The sequence below is a fragment of the Sphaerodactylus townsendi genome, linkage group LG13 (genome assembly GCF_021028975.2).
Source record: "Sphaerodactylus townsendi isolate TG3544 linkage group LG13, MPM_Stown_v2.3, whole genome shotgun sequence".
Classification (NCBI taxonomy): domain Eukaryota; kingdom Metazoa; phylum Chordata; class Lepidosauria; order Squamata; family Sphaerodactylidae; genus Sphaerodactylus; species Sphaerodactylus townsendi.
In genome coordinates, this window is record NC_059437.1 from 31,912,937 (window position 1) to 31,928,443 (window position 15,507).

The 15,507-nt window shown below is 48.4% G+C and overlaps 1 protein-coding gene across 3 annotated transcripts in view; it reads right to left on the minus strand.

Annotated features, from left to right (window-relative positions):
* Positions 1 to 15,198, minus strand: part of DLG3 (discs large MAGUK scaffold protein 3) — a 78,835-nt gene extending 63,637 nt beyond the window's left edge. For 2 of the 3 annotated variants that reach the window (XM_048514154.1, XM_048514152.1), the window contains exons 1-4: positions 14,269 to 14,326; positions 11,255 to 11,386; positions 9,173 to 9,321; positions 6,234 to 6,371 (exon numbers count right to left, since the gene is read on the minus strand). In XM_048514154.1, coding sequence (XP_048370111.1) covers positions 6,234 to 6,371; positions 9,173 to 9,321; positions 11,255 to 11,386; positions 14,269 to 14,311 — 462 coding nt within the window. In that variant the 5' untranslated portion in view covers positions 14,312 to 14,326. Of the gene's footprint in view, positions 1 to 6,233; positions 6,372 to 9,172; positions 9,322 to 11,254; positions 11,387 to 14,268; positions 14,327 to 14,720 lie in introns of those variants that run through there. The other variant, XM_048514153.1, reaches the window with a different exon arrangement.
* Positions 15,199 to 15,507: the final 309 nt, after the last annotated feature.

Here is a 15,507-nt window from a genome sequence, read left to right on the forward strand (position 1 = left end):
AAGCCATTGCACAACTAGCTGTGTTTTTTAAGTTGCAAGTGCAGGGAAGTTTGCAAATCAGTCAGGAGATACTAGGGGAGGGGACTATGGATCAGTGATGGCGTATCTGCTTTGAATGAAGAATGTCCAGGTTCAGACCCTAGCAGTGCCCATTAAAAATATCAGGTAAAGTGAAAAACTTGTGCCTGAATTCCTGGAGAGTTACCGCCAGCCAGAATAGACAGCAGTGACTTTTGTGGTCCCAGTCTGACTTGGCATAAGGCACCTTCACGGGACTGTGTACGTCTGCACAGAACACTGCCTCAAACAGAGACTCAGAAGGAGGCCCGCTGAGGTCAGTGCAGGTTTATTCACAAGTAAATCTGCACGGAATGACATATTAATGGTGAAAAAAACATCAAACTTAAAAGAGTCATCTGACACACTTTTCTAAAAAAAACACTGCTCTGTGAGCTAGGCAGAGGCCATCAGGGGCGTACCTAGGTAAACTGGTGCCCGGGGACAAAATCTGAGTTTGGCGCCCCCCCCCCCCCCGGCCCGGCGTATGGGCGGCCACCCTCCCCCACCATGACCAAACAATGATTTTTGTACCAGCTCACAAAACACCTCCCACTCCCATCAAAACATACATGGCTCTCTCCCCACCAACTCTTTTCCTAATTTCCTAATCACAACAACCCTATGAGGTAGGTTGTTAGCCTGAGAAACAAGCCAGTGCAAGTGGGTATTAAGCATGTAAATCTCTCACAAATCACCCCCAGCAAAACATTTATCAAACAAATGTCAGCATCATCTCTCACAAAACACCTCCAGTGGAATCCACCCCCAAACACCATCACTTTCAATGGTGTTTAAACTAGGGAGCTCAGATTTTTTTTTTTAAATCTACCTTAAAGGGAGAATCTGGGGTCCCTGGTTAAAACAAAATTGAAAGTGATGCTGTTTGGGGGTGGATTCTCCCCCACCCTGAAACAGCATCACTTTTGAGGGTTGGAGATTCAGATGAAACAAATAGCAGATTCGGCTAGAATCTGGGCAAATTTGGGCACATTCGGACAAAAATTGTCCGATTATGTCCTGCCCAAATATGAGCAATGTGAATGCAAGGTATTGGGAGTTTTGGAGGGTATTTTTGGTGTTTTTTCAGCCTGCAGGGAGTGCATTTTTAAAGCTAGTGGCACCAAAATTTCAGGGCATCATTCAGAGACTGCCCTAATGATACCACCCGAGTTTGGCCATGTTTGGTTCAGGGGCAGCAAAGTTACGGATGCCCAAATGGAATGCCCCCATCCCCATTGTTTTCAATGGGAGCTAACCTGAGATGGGGGCTACCCATTTGAGGGACCATAACTTTGGTCCCCCTGAACATAACTTCACCAAACTTGGGTGGCATCATAAGAATAGTTAACAGATGATACCCTGAAAATTTGGTGTCATTAGCTTTAAAAATACATCCCTTCCAGGCACCCCAAGAAATTTGCCCAAGATTCTTTGTTTTGCAGTGACTTTGCTCCATTGTAGCTAATGAGGAATTTCTGAGGCAGGCTGCACATTTTTGAAGATAGAGGCACCAGACTTTCAAGGTGGCTCCAAGAGGCCTTGAGTAATAGCATCCAAGCTTGGTGAGCTTTGCTTCTGGAGTGGGGGGGAGGAGTTGAGAGAGTTCTGAGAGAACTCAGCCCACAGGCGTGCAGGAGCGGGGAAACAAAATAAGCCTTTTGGGGGCCCATAAAATTGAACCCCCAGAAGCAAAGGTCTCCAAACCTGGATGCTATTACCAGGAGGCCCTCCTGGAGCCACCCTGAAAGTCTGGTGCCTCTATCTTCAAAAATGTGCAGCCTGCCTACACACTCAGAAATTCCCCATTGGCTACAATGGAGCAAAGTCACTGCAAAACAAAGAATCTTGGGCAAATTTCTTGGGGTGCCTGGAAGGGGTGTATTTCTAAAGCTAGTGACACCAAATTTTCAGGGTATAATTTGTTAACTATTCTTATGATGCCACCCAAGTTTGGTGAAGTTATGTTCAGGGGGACCAAAGTTATGGCCCCTCAAATGGGTAGCCCCCATCTCAGGTTAGATCCCATTGAAAACAATGGGGATGGGGGCACCCCCTTTGGGGGTCCATAACTTTGCTTCCCCTGAACCAAACATCACCAAATTTGGGTGGTATCATCAGGATAGTCTCTGGAAGGTACCCTGAAATTTTGGTGCCGCTAGCCTTAAAAATGTGCCCCCTGCAGGCCGGAACGTGAAAAAATACTTTTAAAATTTAAAAACAAACAAACGACCCTGAAATGTTGGAGCGCCCCCACGTGACCAAATGGGGGGCGCCTGGGGACATAGGGTACCCCCTGTCCCTAGGCAGGAACGCCACTGGAGGCCATCAATAAGAGTGATACTTTAAGTCTCTGCCCATAGCATTGTGGATACTTTCCTATGAGCAGTCAACTTTACTCCAACTAAGACATGGGATAAAAGCAAGAAGTTTAGTTATGACAGCAACAACCATGCATGTTTTAAGCATTTAAAGAGTTTCACATATATTATCTTCTTATAATCCCCATCCTGCAGATGAAGATCTGAAATAGGGAGGCTTGCCTATAGCCTCCTTGTTGTTCTGTGGTGAGATTTGAAGTGGAGACTTAACTAATGCGCTGAATAGCTTATCCAACTTTTTAGTAATGGTCTTGAACTAGTTGACATGGTTCACTAACCCAAAGGCCACGCTGAACCCATGTAGAGGTTCATGTCTTAGAATATTGGTAGGGATATTCAAGTTCATTAAGGGATATCCAAGATCCCCCTTGCACAATGCACAACATTCACAACTATCTCCCCACGTACCCAGAATGACTCCTACTCCACATCCAGAAGATGCCAAAAAGCCCTTTAGGATCCCTGGCCAATCTGGCCTGGAGAAAAACTGTTTTCCATCCCCAAAGCAGTGATTGGCACTACCCTGGCCCAGTCAAAAAGGGCCACGAGAACCAAATACTGACACGCCCCTTCCTGCCTCTCTCTCATGCTCTGCCTCAGTTGACAGAATTAGCATTGCTGTCAGATGGCCATCCAGCCTTTACTTAAAAACCTCCAAAAAGGAGAGCCCATCACCTCCCGAGGAAATCAGTCCCACTGAGGAACTGTTGCTATGTGTAGACAGCCAGTTCTGTGGGAACTGGCCACATGCAATCTAGAAAAGCTGCTCTCTTCTCAGCTGGCTTTAATAGCTTGCATTTTTTGCTTCTGTTGGGAATCCCAGGCAGCAAATCTTCTCAAGTTCTCTGTGGGTTGACCTCAGCTGGACATACATGGGCTGCATGAAAGAGCACCTCCCAGGCAATTTTCAAACCTGCTTGTTCAAAAATCTCCCATCAGCAATGTGCAGCTAGTAGGTGGAAGAGAAATATTCCTGCACTACACTGGGAAAATGCCAAGATAATTAAGCCCATAGCTGCAGCCCCCATTTCACTCCAGCCTCTTATGTAGAACACTTAGCTTAACAGTAAATCCAGTCATGGGCAAGAGTAATGGCCACTAAGAGCTAATCAGCTTCACACACACACTGCTGCTTCCTCAGACACCTGGGCCTCCTGCTCCCCACTGCGTGTTACTTCACAAGAAATCAATGCAGAGCTACCGTTCACCAATCAACCAGTTATCAGGTCCAGTTAACAATCATCCGCAAGCCACTGGAGCAACTGGGCCTGAAAATACCATGTTGTCTTTGCCCCTGTACTTCCAGGTTGGGCACACAGCTCAGCTCTAACTCTTTTGCTTCCTTGCCTTTGGACAGGTAGCACCACAAGCTCCCTGGCTTAGGCTTTCCAGTGTGGTGTAGTGATTAGGAATGACGGACTCTAATCTGAAGAACTGGGTTTGATCCCCCACTCTCCCACATGAAGCCTGCTGGGTGACCTTGGGCCAGCCACAGTTCTTTCAGAACTCTCTCTACCCCACCTACCTCACAAGGTGTCTGTTGTGGGGTGGGGAAGGGAAGAGAAGGTGATTGTAAGCTGCTTTGAGACTTCTTAAGGGTAGAGAAAAGTGGGACATAAAATCCAGCTCTTCTTCTTCAGCAAGGCAGGGGCTTGGAACCACTATACTGGTTCTGTGCAAAGGGACCGTATCAGTGCTCCCTGCCCCCACCATCGTGGAGATTTTAGGTTCCACATAGTGGCAAGAGCTGTAAGCTCCAGGGATGTGAGTAGAGGTTGCGCTTATGCAAGGGGAAAAGGGAGGCCAAGACAATATATTCAGAAGCCTTATTTGCCAGGCTGTACCAACAGGTGAAGTGTCAAACTATGCCTACAATTCTCCAAGCACAAAGACAACACACAGGGAAGCCCTTCTCCACCCCCATGAAAATGGCTGCTACTCTGTCCCTTGTTTCCCTCACCTGGACCTTAGACTGTCTCAACCAGCCAGCTGATGGTACAACAAAGGTATTGGAACTGGACATATATACAGGTTTCCCAAGTCCCAAATCACAAAAATGGCCTTTCCTTCTCCACCCCCCGTACTCCAGCCTGGGCTCACAGATTGGGCCCCAGCCACAGTCTGTCTCCTGGCTCAATGCAGACAGCAGCTGGGTTGCTAGGCAGCAGCAGGAACATGTCAGGAGGGGAAACGAGCCCACGTGAATCAGCAAAGCTTTGGGGATTCACTCATTGCCTAAGAACCAATCCCTCATAACCTCCGAGCACATAACCCCACATTCCTTGGCCTGGCTGAACTGCTCTACCTTTGCTCGTGTCCCTGCTCTGAAATCAAGCTATGCAGGCAGAGTAACAACACATGTATTTCCAGCCCAGTTAGGGCAACCCAATTTTGGATTCCCCCCCCCCCTCCATCATTTAGAACAAAAATCCATCCATCAAGGTACACAAACCTTACCTCCCTAATGGACTCAAGACATGGCACTGCTGCTGAAAACTTCACACGTAACATGTGGAATCCATTGCCACAAGGGGGTGTGTGGCCTCTAGCTTAAATGGCTTTTTAAAAAAAGCATCAGACAAATCCATGGAAGGATACGTTTCTCTGTGGCCGTTAGCCATGACAGATAATTCACAAATGACCTTTTGAGCTGTCAGCAATTACTCTGTGCTGTAGCTTACCAGAGATTACCATATATTCTTGCTCATGATGAATAACTTTGCATGGGGACAGTTTAATGCATTGATGCATGGAGGAAAAAACACCACATATTGTTTGGGTGTCCACTGCAGGGGTTTGTGTGTGTGTGTGTGTGTGTGTGTGTGTGTGTGTGTGTGCGCGCGCGCGCGCCTGAGAACCAGAAAACCCTCACTCACCCTCTCTTCTCGGGTGAATCCAAAGTTCCTATGACTACCAGATGCTGGGGGAAGCAAAAGGGGATTTGTGTCTCCATCTTTCTCTGTTTGTGAGCTTTCCAGGAACATCTGGCTGGCCACAGTGGAAGGAGAGAGAGAGGGAGACGTTTGCTTTGACCCAGCATATGCTGTTCTTGCATTTATGCAAAAATGTAGTGCGAGAGTTTCTGTCTGACTGCAGAAATACTGCAGCATCCTCTCAATGGAGTATCAGAATTGTTTCAGATCTGAATCTCCACACTGCTGTGGTTTCCTTGGGACAGTCACTCTGTCTCTGTCTCAGCCAAACCTACTTGACAGGGTTGTTGTGAGAATAAAGTGGAGGAGAAGATGACAATGTAAGCCACTTTGGGGCCGCACTGGGGAGGAACGTGGGATACAATTGAAGTAATTAAATCAATAAACGGACTTCCTACGTTCAAGTTGCCAACTGCACGTTTGAGGCCAAGCCTGGTGTGTGTGTGTGTGTGTGTTGCTGGGAAAATTCATGACTGTGAAGACTGAGGTAGCCACAGGCAGTAGCTTAGAACATCTCTTGCACAAGGCTCTGAAAGGCGTGTTCAGTGTTTGTGCAGTCTCCATTCACTTCCATTAAGGTTGCAAATAAAACCAGTACTCCAGGAGATGGTGCTTATTTGTGCTGCAGAGCAACGGCATGCTCACAAACACACCCGGCACAAAAAGCCCCCTCCTTCTAACCAGCATGCCGGTCCACAGACAGATCCTACAGAGGCAGAAGCCCCACAATGTGGGAATGTCACTGCTTTGTTAGGGAAGCCAACACAAACACCCTCTGTATCACCCCAAACGAGGCATTGACTCCTTCCTTATCCTGCGACCTCAAGCCCTGCTTCCATCCCTCCTTAGCCACGAGCCTCACCTTGGGCAAAGTGCTGCAGATGCCCACCACCAGGCTGTGCACTCTGGCTGGTGGCTCAGTCCTAGTCTCGGTCACTCTCACCAGCCGTGGCGCTTGCCCCGAGTCCTGGCTCCAAGCTGCTCGCCCCTGTAGCTCTCCCTGAAACGAGACAAGATGATGAAGGCACGGGAAGAAGCCCAGAAACCATGGTGAGGGATGCAGCTTCCGCTGTGAGCAAGAAGCATGTATCATGACGAGGCTGTGGGCTATTGCTGCCCCCACATAGCACCAGCAGCTGTCATATATTGGGGAGAGCGGGGCTCTCCAAGGACACAAGCAACAGGAATGGCCACACGACTCAGCAGGCAAAAAAAAAGGATCACGCCCTTGAACTCCGAGTTAACTGAGTGGATTTCCTTCTGTTACCCCCACTCCCAACTCTCCATTACATATACAGAAGCTCCATTCAATTCATAAACATGCCCGGGGGCGGGGAGAAGGAAGGGGGGAATCTGAGCCTTGACTTGAAGCAAATATAATACAGTACTTGGCATTTATGCAATACTTTCAAGTGTTCAAACAAAGTCATACAATTACCCTATAATCCTTACAACAACTCTGTAAGGTAGGCCAATATTAGCCACATACTGCAGATAGGCAGAGACTGAGAAACAATGCCTTCTATATGACCACCTAACATTCTATGGCAAATGTGGGGGTAACACCAGGGAACTTTCTGATCTATAGATCAACTACTGCACCTTGTTAGTTCAATGCAATACAAAACAGACAGTGTGGTATGGTGGTTAAGAGCAGTGGACCAGCTTTGACTCCCTGCACCTCCACATGAGTGGTGGACTCCAACCTAGAGAACTAGATTAGATTCCCTACATGCTGCCTGCTGGGTGACCCTGGGTTAGTCATAGTTCTCTCAGAGCTCTCTCGGCCCCACCTACCTCACAAGGTGGGTGTCACCAATCTACAGGGCACAGCATTCCGGTAGGAGCTGGTTACCCACATCTACATCCAGACAGGTGAGAAAGACTTGGATCTTAAGAAATTGGAGCTGGGCTATGAACCCAGAGTTTAGCAGCAGGGGCCGAGCTGGAGTCCTGCATCAATATTAGTAAGCCAGACCTAACACAAAATAAATTCTGAGCTGCCTTGTAGAACAGTATTTCTCGCTGCTTTGAAAAAGGGGCCAGTCAGTCAATTCAGCATGGCCTGGACATCTACTAAAATTTAGTAACTAAATTGTTCTGGGTTTAAAAAAAATAACAGAGTTGCCTTTGGTGCCCTCCAGTGACCAATTTCCAAATTGCAAGCAATTCTGCCTGGAAACAGTCGACAGTTTTCAAGAGTTTTCATCCTGCTATTATCGCAGGTCAATTTTTTTCCCCAAGCAGCATAAAACCTACAAAACTGGTGCAGACAGATGAAAGCCATCTGCCCCAGCACACCACTTTCAACCCTGTCACCTGCTCTTGGCTTCTTCTCTTTATGGGGGGGTTTACTTGAACCCAAACAGAGCTGCAGAAGATTGCCGTCAGGAGCACAATCAGCATCAGACACAGGCCATGAGAGTATTAAAGCCTCCTCAAGGTGTGGCAAGGTGTGTGTCAGCGACAGAGCTGTGAAACTCACTGCCCCATGATGTCACCCTGCTGCCAGAAAGAGCTAAGCTAAGGGAAATGATGAAGACTCCATTATTTCATGGAGTTTTATGATCTGAGGCTGCAAAAAGTTAGACAGTTCTGCTTCAGGTTTTTAGAAATGCTGCAAGTGACTTTAGGACAGTTTATACCTTGAATCTTAATCAAACCTTCAAAGAAAGAATAGCCATGGTAGAAGGTAAAGGTGCTCTGCGCAAGCACTAGGTCATGACTGACCCATGGGGTGATGTCACATTACTTTTTTATTTTCATAAATTAAAATTCATAGTTACAGATAAAGTAATATGTGAAGCTTGCTGACATTATTAATGTCTGGACTTATAGCTTCTTAAAATCTGATTAAAGTTTTCAAGACTGGATGTACAACATTTTGTTCTTATGCATAAGGCCCATATTATCCCTGGTTATCTGAGTATTTGGCTTATGTAGTCCAAAAAGACATTCCAGTTTCTTCCACAGTCTGTGATAGGTCTATTATGTACCAAGGATGTCATCTTTGCTATTGCTGAATATTCTATTAGTCTATTACTCCATCCTGTAAAATAGGGGGGGGGGGTGTCTGCTTTCCATCTTGAAACAAATGCAATCCTGGCTACTGGGCTGACATCACAACACAATGTTTACAACACAGACTTCGTTTATAGGTTGTTTGCCTTCCCCAGTTATCTACACTGGAGCCCAGCAAGCTGGATCATCATTTTATCAACCTCAGAAGGATGGAGAGCTGAGTCAACCTTGGTCCGGCTACCTGAACCCAACTTCCAACAGGATCGAATTCAGATTGTGAGCAGAGATTTGACTCTAGTACTAGCTATGAACCAGTAGACAAATCTTAGCAAGTTAAACAAACAGGAAAAATGCTCATTGATCCAGCCTGAAACAAAAGCCACCAGCTCCAGAGATCCTCAACAGTTTGCCATATGAGGGCCACCCCAAATCCCCAAAACAACTTTTCGAGCTCCCCTAGATTGGGTCACTAGATGGCCTGTAGAAAATGGTCCTGGTCTCTTTAACAGAGCTGTAATGTGAAGAAATGAACAGTTGATGCTTCTCAATGAATGCAGGTAAATAAATCTCTTCTAGACAGACTACCACAAAGACCCAGCCTGGCTTATCTTTTTACTCCTGGGAAGGACATGGAATAAAATAGGCCATACTAATAGTAGCCAGTGCCAGGTTGGGGAGACAAACTAGGACCGTGTTGCATGTGCAGCTTTTCCAGATTGCAAAAGCTCCATTTCCAGCAGGGAACCCAAGGGTGTCCCTTGGAGAAGCCCATCCTCTCACCTGCAGGGCAAGCTTGTGATGGCCTTGGTCATCCAGAGAGAACTTGGCGTCTGCACTGTGCTGCTTCCAAGAAGTACAAGGTTCCAGATCCGGAGTCCCATCCTGCTTACTGGCAGAGAACAAGCTCAGCTCGTAACACTCCTGGATATCTGAAAAACAAGCCAAGAAACAGCCATGGAGGAAGAGAAAGGTTACTCTGCCAGCCTAGACAGATCCTTCACTGCCTTTATCCAAAGCAGGAGAGTTCCCTTGGCCCTCAAGCCAGAACCCAACTACACATCATAAGGACACACACACGAACACAGCAAAAGACACATAGGACCTAGAACTTGTCTCAAATGTCCTGGCAGCCAATGGTGAGACAGTGTAAGTCTGATGGCATTTGCACGTAAAGCTTCAGAGAACAGTGAGAAACAGCTAAGCCAACTGCCTGAGGAGTACCTTACTGGGATTTTTCCCCTTCTGCGCTGCTCCACATCTGTTAATTACTGTTCAAGAGAAAATCCCTGTTCTTGTAGTTCTTAGTGGCAAATGGCACTGTTTACTATTAAATTGATACTAATGACTTTCTTGCCACCTTCCTCAATTTCTTCCACTAAAAACTGATGCAAAGTCTGATTCCAACCTTTAGCTGAGGCCAGCAACCTTTTCCCCTCGAAAACTTGGTTAGGCCCAACCCCAGAATGGCACAGCCTGTGTTTGTATGTGTGTGCAGAGCTCACCCACTCACTAAGCCCTTTAGTGGGAATCAGCAAGCCAAGCCTTCCATACAGTTCACCTGGAACAAACAGGTCTGGCCGGCGAATGGCACACAGACCCTCTACTCTGAGGCTTGGGGGACAGTCTGCAGACCCACCACTGCTGTTACTGATGCACGGGAACCACTTGGCGCCCAACCAATTCAGCCAGGAAAAGCGGGGAGGAGGAGGGAGGTGGAGGCCCAGGCATTTCCTCTGTGTGCAAGGCCAGGGTCTCACATTCCTGAGCAGAAGTGGCAGCTGCGGTTGTTTCGCTCCAGCCAGACATATCCTGCCCCCTTGCATTCACATCTCTGTCTGAGCTAGACAGTGCTGCAGCCGTCGCACATCTCACTCAAGAGGTTCCATAGGAAGTTAAGCAGATTTGGGCCTGGCAGTTACTGCATGGGAGACCCCCAGATACACCATCCCAAACAATATCCCTCTCTTTCCCCAGGTGAAACCCTCTCCAGGTGATTTGTCTCAACGGACAGGCCCTTTAGGTTCAAATAAACCTGCTATACTAAATGGAGCTCCCAATTCAGTCACAGTGTTGTCAACATCCGAGTACAGAACTAGAAAATTACTAGTTCTTTTTCTCCTGGGATACTCTCAGCTCTGCCTCCCCTGTCCATTTTTTTCAGTGTAGCCAGCGCCTTGAGCCCCTCAACTGTAAATAAAACCGTGTTTGCTCCCTCCCACCGCTTTTGTTGCCCAACCTTCTATCTGTTTGTCTTCCTCACTTTGAAAATTATGGCTGCAAGCTTCTGGAGCAGCAAGAACTATTGTTCAGGGTTAAGAAATGCTGTAATGTATTCTGAACATAGAATGCTTTGCATGAGACAGTTATAGACATTCCACTGCTCTTCAGCATGCCCCAAAAGCAGCAACCCGGCTGAGGTAAAGAGACAAGGCTATGCCTAAAGGAGCAAAACTTCTGTAAATGGGGAGCATTACTGAGGGAAAGTTTTATCTGCCTAGTGTCCACAAGCGCACCATTAGTATATAAATGAAAAGCCACAGTTCATTCCTATTGTGAGGCCAGCCACTCCGCCTGGGCAGCAGATGTACCAATGAATGGGGAATCCAGGTGAAAGAACTCCATCCTACCACTCAAACACGATTGGTCTATTGCTTGTAAATAATCATCATGCTGGGAAATTGCATGCAGACTGCCCAGCCCTTGCATTGCATCCATGGTGAATCCTACCCCACTGCATTACAGGGATTAGCGGTCCTAAAGCCGTGTAACAGGTAAGAGCTTTGATGCAGACAAATGGACCCTAATCACAACACCAGATGGTTCCACCTGTTCTGACTCTCTGCAGCTGGGGGCTTCCCTTACCCAGAAGTGCCTGGAAGAGCTCACTCTGGAAAATGTGCACCACTTTCCCAATGGACGCTTGCAGAGGCTGCTCTTCTGGACACTGCAAGATACCCTGGTACCGGGCCAGGATCTCCACAGCTCGCTTGGTATCTGCCAAGACAAGGTAAGCATGAAATCAATAATGTGATCAGCCAAACTGAGTCAAACCACCCAGCAGTCCCCATCCTTGTGTTCAGCAGAACTCTGTTGTTTACCAATCAGGAGTATACTATCCCTGAACCGGGAAATTCCACTTCACTATACTGACTAATGATCATTGATTGTGGGAGCTAGATGGAGCATGTAGAAGAGTTTGGATGTATACCCCCCTTTCTCTCCTGTAGGAGACTCAAAGGGGTTTACAATCTCCTTTCCCTTCCACCCCCCCCCCCAATACACCCTGTGAGGTGGGTGGGGCTGAGAGAACTCCGAAGAGTGTTGGAGTGCACAGACTAATCTAGTTCCCCAGATAAGCCTCCACAGCTCAAGTGGCAGAGTGGGGAATCAAACCCGGTTCTCCAGATTAGAGTGTACTACCTGCTCTTAACCACTACACCAATGCTGCTCCATTAATGAACATTAATCCATCTCCATAGATGGTCCATTGGCTAACCATCCATTACTGGACTCAGTCTGAAGTACTGGCTATCACACATAAAGTCTTCCATAGCCTTGCCCTCTCTTATAGCCTCTCTCCCTGTACTCCACAACAACTTCAACCACATTAGCAGAGCTTTCTGCAGATGTCACTTGCTAATGGGCAAAATCAACAACTGCCTGTTCAAGAACTTCCTCTGCTGTGGCTCCCACTTTGTGGAATGGCCTGCCCAGAGGTGGTCAGGAAAGTTCCTGGCTCTCCTGTCTGTCTTCAAACTTTGCAGAACTGAACTACACAAGAGAAGAAGAAGAGTTTGGATTTATAACCCCCCTTTCTCTCTTATAGGAGACTCAAAGGAGCTGACAATCTCGTTGCCCTTCCCCTCTCACAACAAACACCCTGTGAAGTAGGTGGGGCTGAGAGAGCTCCGAGAAGCTGTGACTAGCCCAAGGTCACCCAGCTGGCGTGTGTGGGAGTGTACTGGCTAATCTGAATTCCCCAGATAAGCCTCCACAGCTCAGGCGGCAGAGCGGAGAATCAAACCCGGTTCCTCCAGATTAGATACACGAGCTCTTAACCTCCTACGCCACTGCTGCTCTTAAAGAGGGCTTTTCCGTGCAGATAGTAGGGTTGCACTGTACAAAAGGGTTCACAGACTTGGATAAATGTTTGGGATTGTGGCCTATACTGCTGTGTATAGCTTGTAGGATCCTATTACGTAACTTCTGTATCACTGAGGTGTCATGTGAATACTTATGCGATGCTTCAGTTCTTTCTAGCGGTTCTAGACTTCTACAATCCTAATCCATTGGCTCATGAACATCCTGTTTCATCGACTGTACTAACACAGAATGTGTAATCTGTCTTGAGACCCTGGGAGACCGACTATAAATAATGTAAATGAACAAGCAGGCCCCTCCAATGTGAATTTGTCTCAAGTATATTTTAAAGCCACCTTGCAGCCAAAGTACCCAGCATGCAGTGTGCCTTTCCCCAGTGCATGCTTTATAAAAAAGCAAAAAGAAGTAGATTTAAAGCTGAAGTTAGGAGCCGAGGAAAAATGGGTGCTTAATCCTGAATCGGCTATTTTGCCTCTCAAAAACCACTCCCCCTCCTCCCCCCTCAAATGTCTGCCCTCTCTGCAGGGAATATGGAAACTGGTTTTTTTTTCACCTGTGGAGGGAAAGCAGTTGAAGGGAACAATCTTGAATGTAAAAAGATCCAGAAAAGGAAGAGTTGTGCCTCCGCCACAACCATCCTTTCCCTCCCAGATGTAGTCTCAACTGACTGGTTTTCATTTCAGAATGTGTAACTTGGTGCAAAACTGGTTGTCAACATCACATCTAGTGATTTCAACACACTAACTGTGAATGTTGTGAAACAGTCATTTCACTTGGTCTGCCCTGAAACTGCCAATCAACGTCACGGAATGACCCTTCAATTCTAGCAGTGAAAGAATCAGAAAACAGTTGTTAACGTTCCTAATACTTGCATAGAAAAATTAACATGAAAAGTGCTTTCCACGCTCCCCACACGTTTCCTAATTTTAATGTTATACATTGCTGTCACGTCTTCCTTCCTATTTGTGTGACACCCCCCCCTTCCCCAGCCAAAACCCCCTTTCCCTCTCTCTCTTTGGAAGGACTGAAATCAGCACCATTGGCTTTGGGTCCTAACAAGGAGTTTCCGCAGGCCTCGCTTCACAGTAGCTTGGATTTTGCTGTCAACAAGATGGCTTGATCAGCAAGGCGTATCTCCTCACACCAATTTGCCAGGGCTTCCTTTTGTGAAGGAGGCAGCCCTAAAAACAAAGGATGATTGTAAAGGCCCCCAATGGAGGAGACAACCAAACAGGGAACTAGGTCCTTCCCCTGACCCCGGAGCTGCATTTCTCCCAGCAGGGGCCCAGTCCCAAAACAAGTGTCTTGTGTCTGCTCTGGTCATGGGCCTCTGAATTATAATCCAGTCTTACCAAGACCCTCACTAGGACCAAAGAAAAGAGAAGCACTTTTCAAAAACTGTCTACCTAGGCAAGAATTCTCTCCATGGCTGCTTGCCTACTGCTAGTAACCACTGTGTAGCACTTGGGGCATAATGCAGAGCATTGTGGCCTTGGACACAGGCCTTCTGTGTGGCCTGACAGTGGGATGGGTACGGGCCTGCAGTCCAACACCACACTTACAACTGGATGAAGCTGTATTTTTACTGAGGAGCCCCCTTAATCTTCAAACACAACTAATCTCATCAGTAGAAGTCCAAGATATAAGCAAGATACAAGGTCAGCCTAGCACTTGGACTGAGGCACCTTGGGGTGCAGCTGCACAGGGGGATAAGTCCCGGCAAAACAGAAAGGGTCAGAAGATGTTTGGGAGCTGTTTCCTCTGCTCAAAGCTACCTGGTGGAGCCAGGGAGGGGAAGGGGTTAATGGCGCGGCGCATCAGGGTCACTCCCGGAGCCAAGAGGCGACCCTGCACCTCCGAGCTGGCGTTGTGCCGGTTGGATTGCACGGCGCAGGGGTCCGACGGGGTGGGGTGGGGGACGGGGAAGGCCCTAGACGGGACGGGCGAAGTTACTAAAAAGGGCTGAATGATAAAACAACTGTTTTAAACTGTCCCGGCTGAATGTCCGCTTGTCGCGCAGCCTGGCCCAAACCTCCTCCTGAGGAACCAGCGAGACACACATGTCTGTGGGGGACGCCGGAAAAGAAACCGCCTGACTTCAGCGGAGGAGCGAGGCCGACCCTCGGTCCAAGTGGGGGCCGTCTGCCGCGACAAGCGAGCTGCCCCGCAGCTTGCCCCTCGAAGGTCAGCCAGCCGCCTACCTCCCCCAGACCCCCCCCCCCCTTACCTCTCCGGCTAATCATGGCCCCAGACGGGGAGGCCAGCAAGCAGCTCTGGCTGGAGAGGCCGGGCCGGCGGTGGCCGGAGGGCGGAGATGGCAGTGGGGAAGGGGCTGGACTCAGCCTCTCGGGGCGGGTGAGACTTGCGGGGCGGCTCGTCAGCCCAGACGGGAATCGACCGAAGGGACGGAAGTGCGAAGCAGCAAGTCCGCCTTCGGCTCCGCACCAGCATACGGACTAGGAGCGCGCGGCTCTTGGAAAGGAGGCGAACTTTTTATCGCGCCCTCGCAGATGGCCTTCCCAACTCTGGACTCCGGGCAACCACCTCGCTCCAGACAGAGCAAAGTTGGTCTGTTCCTCTACAGTGTTGGGGAGGGGGAAGAGAGACCCGAGAAGCCAAGCCTCCCATGGCGCTCTGGCCGGTTAGGGAAAAGGCGCCCGTGCGAGTGCAGTTGCTCTCCGGCACCCCTGCGGCATTGCAAAACGGCCGGAGGGGAGGATCTCTTCGAACAGGGCGGAGTCCGGCTGGGGAACTTGGATCCGAACTTGACTCCTGCACCGCGCCCTGCATTTGCCTTTCTCCAGGATGTGACCGTCCACAGACAGGCGGGAACTGCAAATACGGAAACTCTTTTTGAAGATGCCCCTTGACCACCTGGAACTCTCCGACTGCAGGCTCCACTCTTGGCACGTGGTTTCTTTTCCCTCCCCTTCCCCCGCCCAGTTAAAAAAAGTTAGCTGTTTGCTAGGTTTTCTCCTCTACTTTATTCCGTGAAAATGTGTGCAGTAGGAAGA